This window comes from Oncorhynchus kisutch, unplaced genomic scaffold (genome assembly GCF_002021735.2).
Source record: "Oncorhynchus kisutch isolate 150728-3 unplaced genomic scaffold, Okis_V2 Okis06b-Okis10b_hom, whole genome shotgun sequence".
In the NCBI taxonomy this organism is placed as follows: domain Eukaryota; kingdom Metazoa; phylum Chordata; class Actinopteri; order Salmoniformes; family Salmonidae; genus Oncorhynchus; species Oncorhynchus kisutch.
This window is the reverse complement of record NW_022261983.1, coordinates 15,379,293-15,387,405: the sequence shown is the minus strand read 5'-3', so window position 1 is coordinate 15,387,405 and position 8,113 is coordinate 15,379,293. Positions and strand designations below refer to the sequence as shown.

At 44.1% G+C, this 8,113-nt stretch overlaps 1 protein-coding gene across 1 annotated transcript in view; it reads left to right on the top strand.

Annotated features, from left to right (window-relative positions):
• Nucleotides 1-2,871, top strand: part of LOC116359877 (uncharacterized) — an 81,065-nt gene extending 78,194 nt beyond the window's left edge. The window contains exon 3 of the mRNA XM_031813754.1: nt 2,831-2,871. Within this exon, the coding sequence (XP_031669614.1) occupies nt 2,831-2,871 (41 nt within the window). The remainder of the gene's footprint in view (nt 1-2,830) is intronic.
• The last annotated feature ends 5,242 nt before the right edge of the window (nt 2,872-8,113 follow it).

Below are 8,113 nucleotides of genomic sequence, written 5' to 3'. Positions count from 1 at the left end.
TTACCAGTCTAACAAGTCTATATACCAGTCTACCAAATCTATATACCAGTCTACCAAATCTATATACCAGTCTACCAAATCTATATTCCAGTCTACCAAGTCTATATACCAGTCTACCAAGTCTATATACCAAATCTATATACCAGTCTACCAAGTCTATATACCAAATCTATATACCAGTCTACCAAGTCTATATACCAAATCTAGAGTCAATCTGATTTATGGTTCATGAGTAAATGTTTAAAGTATGTTGTAGCATTAGCATGTGTGCTAACATGCGTCTATAGGTACAGTGCGGCCATATTTGAATGTAGCAACTATTTTTTCTCAAAACTATTAAAGACTGAAAATCTGAAGTGAATCTGATGTATTGTTCATAAAGGAGAAGATGATTACAGATGGTTTTGAACATTAGTTGTAAATAATGATTTGTTAATAGTTGCCATGTTATTTTGGAGATATCAGTACAACATTATAGAGACAAAGTAGAATCGCAATTCAACGGCTCAGACACAAGAGGTATGTGGCAGGGTCTACAGTCAATCACGGATTACAAAAATAAAACCAGCCCCGTCACGGACCAGGATGCCTTGCTCCCAGGCAGACTAAATAACTTTTTTGCCCCGCTTTGAGGACAATACAGTGCCACTGACATGGCCTGCAACGAAAACATGCGGTCTCTCCTTCACTGCAGCCGAGGTGAGTAAAACATTTAAACGTGTTAACCCTCGCAAGGCTGCAGGCCCAGACGACATCCCAAGCCGAGCCCTCAGAGCATGCGCAGACCAGCTGGCTGGTGTGTTTACGGACATATTCAATCAATCCCTATCCCAGTCTGCTGTTCCCACATGTTTCAAGAGGGCCACCATTGTTATGGTTCCCAAGAAAGCTAAGGTAACTGAGCTAAACGACTACCGCCCCGTAGCACTCACTTCCGTCATCATGAAGTGCTTTGAGAGACTAGTCAAGGACCATATCACCTCCACCCTACCTGACACCCTAGACCCACTCCAATTTGCTTACCGCCCAAATAGGTCCACAGACGATGCAATCTCAACCACACTGCACACTGCCCTAACCCATCTGGACAAGAGGAATACCTATGTGAGAATGCTGTTCATCGACTACAGCTCAGCATTTAACACCATAGTACCCTCCAAAGTCGTCATCAAGCTCGAGACCCTGGGTTTCGACCCCCGCCCTGTGCAACTGGGTACTGGACTTCCTGACGGGCCGCCCCCAGGTGGTGAGGGTAGGTAACAACATCTCCACCCCGCTGATCCTCAACACTGGGGCCCCACAAGGGTGCGTTCTGAGCCCTCTCCTGGACTCCCTGTTCACCCACGACTGCGTGGCCACGCACGCCTCCAACTCAATCATCAAGTTTGCGGACGACACAACAGTGGTAGGCTTGATTACCAACAACGACGAGACGGCCTACAGGGAGGATGTGAGGGCCCTGGGAGTGTGGTGTCAGGAAAATAACCTCACACTCAACGTCAACAAAACTAAGGAGATGATTGTGGACTTCAGGAAGAGGGAACACAGCAGAGGGAACACCCCCCTATCCACATCGGTGGAACAGTAGTGGAGAGGGTAGTAAGTTTTAAGTTCCAAGGCGTACACATCACAGACAAACTGAATTGGTCCACCCACACAGACAGCATCGTGAAGAAGGCGCAGCAGCGCCTCTTCAACCTCAGGAGCCTGAAGAAATTTGGCTTGTCACCAAAAGCACTCACAAACTTCTACAGATGCACAATCGAGAGCATCCTGTCGGGCTGTATCACCGCCTGGTACGGTAACTGCCACGCCCACAACCGTAAGGCTCTCCAGAGGGTAGTGAGGTCTGCACAACGCATCACCGGGGGCAAACTACCTGCCCTCCAGGACACCTACACCACCCGATGTCACAGGAAGGCCTTAAAGATCATCGAGGACAACAACCACCCGAGCCACTGCCTGTTCACCCAACTATCATCCAGAAGGCGAGGTCAGTACAGGTGCATCAAAGCAGGGACCGAGAGACTGAAAAACAGCTTCTATCTCAAGGCCATCAGACTGTTAAACAGCCACCACTAACATTGAGTGGCTGCTGCCAACACACTGACTCAACTCCAGCCACAAAAATAATGGGAATTGATGTAAAATATATCACTAGCCACTTTAAATAATGCTACTTAATATAATGTTTACATACCCTACATTATTCATCTCATATGTCTACGTATATACTGTACTCTATATCATCTACTGCATCTTTATGTAATACATGTATCACTAGCCACTTCAACTATGCCACTTTGTTTACATACTCATCTCATATGTATATACTGTACTCGATACCATCTACTGTATCTTGCCTATGCCGCTCTGTACCATCACTCATTCATATATCTTTATGTACATATTCTTTATCCCCTTACACTTGTGTCTATAAGGTAGTAGTTTTGGAATTGTTAGCTAGATTACTTGTTGGTTATTACTGCATTGTCGGAACTAGAAGCACAAGCATTTCGCTACACTCGCATTAACATCTGCTAACCATGTGTATGTGACAAATAACATTTGATTTGATTTGATTTGAAACAACAACAAAACAGTTTATTCCCTCAGACATCATTTCACAACAGCAGAGTCTGGACTACCGTTATGTTCCCCCATGATGCTGGTGTGATATAAAGAGTCTGGACTACCGTTATATTCCCCCATGATGCTGGTGTGATATAACAGAGTCTGGACTACCGTTATGTCCCCCATGATGCTGGTGTGATATAACAGAGTCTGGACTACCGTTATGTTCCCCCATGATGCTGGTGTGATATAACAGAGTCTGGACTACCGTTATCTTCCCCCATGATGCTGGTGTGATATAACAGAGTCTGGACTACCGTTATGTTCCCCCATGATGCTGGTGTGATATAACAGAGTCTGGACTACCGTTATGTTCCCCCATGATGCTGGTGTGATATAACAGAGTCTGGACTACCGTTATGTCCCCCATGATGCTGGTGTGATATAACAGAGTCTGGACTACCGTTATGTCCCCCATGATGCTGGTGTGATATAACAGAGTCTGGACTACCGTTATGTTCCCCCATGATGCTGGTGTGATATAACAGAGTCTTGACTACCGTTATGTTCCCCCATGATGCTGGTGTGATATAACAGAGTCTGGACTACCGTTATGTTCCCCCATGATGCTGGTGTGATATAACAGAGTCTGGACTACCGTTATGTTCCCCCATGATGCTGGTGTGATATAACAGAGTCTGGACTACCGTTATGTTCCCCCATGATGCTGGTGTGATATAACAGAGTCTGGACTACCGTTATGTCCCCCCCATGATGCTGGTGTGATATAACAGAGTCTGGACTACTGCTACCGTCCGGTTGAAATATTATTGATTATTTATCGTAAACAACCTGAGGATTTTACGAACTTTACGTATACTCTTTTGGAATTTTAGTTTGCCCATCGTTGTCAGAGGGCGAGTCCTTTTAAGATAATGGAATTTATAATACATTTTTCCATTAGCAATTAGATTGAACTCGCATGTTTTGTCAGAGGGTGACTATTATCTAATAGCTTTTGAAACAAGGGTGTCATCAAAGCTGTGTTGTATTCAGTAGGTAAGATGCATTGTCATACATTACAAGCTCAAAACAAAAGTGACAATCAATGACAGTAACTGTGGCCCTTTGCAAGACAATTCATTGGAAGCCTGCCGCACCAACGTGTCGGAGGAAACATTGTACAACTGGCCACTGAGTCAGCGTGCATGCATCCGGCCTGCCACAAGGAGTCGCTAGAGCACGATGGGACAAGGACATCCCGGCCAGCCAAACCTTCCCCTAACCCGGATGACGCTGGGCTAATTGTGCGCCTCCTCATGGGTCTCCTGGTCGCGGCCGGCTACGACAGAGACTGGGATCGAACCCGGGTCTGTGATGCAGTACCTTAGACCGCTGCGCCACTCGGGAGGCAGTCCCAATCCTAAACTGAACCATTAGTGGGTAAAATGCTAAACTGACCCAAGATCAGTGTCTAGGGACAACTTCACCCTAAAGGCTTAGGATCGTGCAGTAAGATGTGATGCATATGCATGTATTCACCACTAAAGGGCAGCATTACTGTAGAGTCCCAGCACTGACTAACCAGCTGAGAACACTGTACTGTAGAATCCCACTACTGACTGACCAGCTGAGAACACTGTACTGTAGAATCCCACTACTGACTGACCAGCTGAGAACACTGTACTGTAGAATCCCACCACTGACTGACCAGCTGAGAACACTGTACTGTAGAATCCCACCACTGACTGACCAGCTGAGAACACTGTACTGTAGAATCCCACCACTGACTGACCAGCTGAGAACACTGTACTGTAGAATCCCGCTACTGACAGACCAGCATGACCAGCTGAGAAGACTGTACTGTAGAGTATGTTAGACTAGGACCACCAGTAAGTTAGACTAGGACCACCAGTATGTTAGACTAGGATGTGACCACCGGTATGTTAGACTAGGACCACCAGTATGTTAGACTAGGACCACCAGTATGTTAGACTAGGACCACCAGTATGTTAGGCTAGGACCACCAGTATGTTAGACTAGGACCACCAGTATGTTAGACTAGGACCATCAGTATGTTAGACTAGGACCACCGGTATGTCAGACTAGGACCACCAGTATGTTAGACTAGGACCACCAGTATGTTAGACTAGGACCACCAGTATGTTAGACTAGGACCACCAGTATGTTAGACCAGGACCACCAGTATGTTAGACTAGGACCACCGGTATGTTAGACTAGGACCACCAGTATGTTAGACTAGGACCACCAGTATGTTAGACTAGGACCACTGGTATGTTAGACTAGGACCACCAGTATGTTAGACTAGGACCACCAGTATGTTAGACTAGGACCACCAGTATGTTAGACTAGGACCACCATTATGTTAGACTAGGACCACCAGTGTGTTAGACTAGGACCACCAGTATGTTAGACCAGGACGTGACCACCAGTATGTTAGACTAGGACCACCAGTATGTTAGACCAGGACGTGACCACCAGTATGTTAGACTAGGACCACCAGTATGTTAGACTAGGACCACCAGTATGTTAGACTAGGACCACCAGTATGTTAGACTAGGACCACCAGTATGTTAGACTAGGACCACCAGTATGTTAGACTAGGACCACCAGTATGTTAGACTAGGACCACCAGTATGTTAGACTAGGACCACCAGTATGTTAGACTAGGACCACCAGTATGTTAGACTAGGACCACCAGTATGTTAGACTAGGACCACCAGTATGTTAGACTAGGACCACCAGTATGTTAGACTAGGACCACCAGTATGTTAGACTAGGACCACCAGTATGTTAGACTAGGACCACCGGTATGTTAGACTAGGACCACCAGTATGTTAGACCAGGACGTGACCACCAGTATGTGAAGGCGAGCATGCCAAAGGTCTTATCTAGACATGCCAAGCCTTCCATACCAGTCATGCCTGTCTGGCTCTTATCACATAAGGGGGGGGAGCATGCCTGCCTGGGTCTTATCACATAGGGGGAGCATGCCTGGGTCTTACCACATGGGGATAACGTGGTTATAAGACATTGAAGAAGGAGAGTAAATATTATTGGTCGTGAAATGGAGAGAGATAGCAAGATACTAACATTTAGTTTTTCTTCAATGAGCCATCCTCATAATCCTATCTATTCTATATATTGATGTCAGGAGAGAAAGAGATAGGTTGTGTGTGTGTGTGTGTGTGTGTGTGTGTGTGTGTGTGTGTGTGTGTGTGTGTGTGTGTGTGTGTGTGTGTGTGTGTGTGTGTGTGTGTGTGTGTGTGTGTGTGTGTGTGTGTGTGTGTGTGTGAGAGAGAGAGGGATGAGAGAGGTTTGATGAAGAATGCAAAAACCTAAGAAGGAAATGGAGACACCTATCCAACCAGAAACAGAATCAGCTCAATGTAATTGGAGAATCTGTAGAAATCTAACCACTTCTGGGAAAATTTGAAAACACTAAACAAACAACAACACAAAGAATGATCTATCCAACATGGAGATGTTTGGGTAAACCACTTCTCCTGTTTGGCTCTTTAACAAAAGAACAGAAAGCAAAAACATTTACATGATCATAAACAAATCTTAGAATTAACTTTTCAAGACAACCAGTCCACACTGGATTCACCAATTATATTGAAAGAACTACAGGACAAAATACAAACTCTCCAACCCAAAAAGGCCTGTGGTGTTGATGGTATCCTAAATGAAATGTTAAAATATACAGACGACAAATTCCAATTGGCTTATATTTAAACTCTTTAACATCATCCTCAGCTTTGGCATCTTCCCCAATATTTGGAACCAAAGACGGATCACCCCAATCCACAAAAGTGGAGACAAAATTGACTCCAATAACAACCTAGGGAAAATCCCCTGCATTATCATTAACAGTAGACTCGTACATTTCCTCAGTGAAAACAATGTACTGAGCAAATGTCAAATTGGCTTTTTACCAAATTACCGTACGACAGACCACTCTGTTTTTTTTTGTTAATTCTTTCCAATGCGTCAAGTAATTATCTTTTTGTTTTCTCATGATTTGGTTGGGTCTAATTGTGTTGCTGTCCTGGGGCTCTGTGGGGTCTGTTTGTGAACAGAGCCCCAGGACCAGCTTACTTAGGGAACTCTTCTCCAGGTTCATCTCTCTGTAGGTGATGGCTTTGTTATAGAAGGTTTGGGAATCACTTCCTTTTGGGTGGTTGAAGAATTTAACGTCTCTTTTCTGGATGTTTACAATCACACAGCTGCAAGATTTGTGACCTGTTGCCACAAGAAAAGGGCAACCAGTGAAGAACAAACACCATTCTAATTACAACCCATATTTATGTTGATTTATTTTCTCTGTTTGTACTTGAACTATTTGCACATCATTATAACACTGTTTACAGACATAATATGAGATTTGAAATGTCTCTATTCCTTTGGAACGTTTGTGACAGTATTGTTTACTGTTCATTTTGTATTGTTTATTTCACTTCTGTACATTATCTACCTCACTTGCTTTGGCAATGGTAACATATGTTTCCCAATGCCAATAAAGCCCCTTAAATTGAAATGGAAAGAGGGTGATAGAGAGATGGAGAGGGAGTGAGAGAGGTAAAGAGAGAAAGAGAGAGTGATAGAGAGATGGAGAGATGATAGCAGCTGAGCTAGGCTCAAGGCCCTGGTTCCAAATGAAACCCTATCCCCTATGTAGTGCACTACGGGCCTATGGGCCTGGTCAAAAGTAACTATATAGGGAATAGGGTGCCATTTGGGACGTATTGGGTAGAAGGGTTCTCTCTCCTCCCTGGGATTCCCATGACCTAATCTCTTTCCCAAGGAACATAGACACACACACACACACACACACACACACACACACACACACACACACACACACACACACACACACACACACACACACACACACACACTTGGAGAAGCCAGAACATTAGAAACCTGACCCCTTTACGTATAAATAGTCATTGGCAGTGTGTTTAGGTTAGCTGTTGAGCACAGGAGGAGTGGAGGACTGTGTGTTAGTGTGTATAATATAGTGAAGGGAGTTAGTGTGTAATATAGTGAAGGGAGTTAGTGTGTAATATAGGGAAGGGAGTTAGTGTGTAATATAGGGAAAGGAGTTAGTGTGTAATATAGTGAAGGGAGTTAGTGTGTATAATATAGTGAAGGGAGTTAGTGTGTAATATAGTGAAGGGAGTTAGTGTGTAATATAGTGAAGGGAGTTAGTGTGTAATATAGGGAAGGGAGTTAGTGTGTAATATAGTGAAAGGAGTTAGTGTGTATAATATAGTGAAGGGAGTTAGTGTGTAATATAGTGAAGGGAGTTAGTGTGTAATATAGGGAAGGGAGATAGTGTGTAATATAGGGACGGGAGTTAGTGTGTATAATATAGTGAAGGGAGTTAGTGTGTAATATAGTGAAGGGAGTTAGTGTGTAATATAGTGAAGGGAGTTAGTGTGTAATATAGTGAAGGGAGTTAGTGTGTAATATAGGGAAGGGAGTTAGTGTGTAATATAGGGAAGGGAGTTAG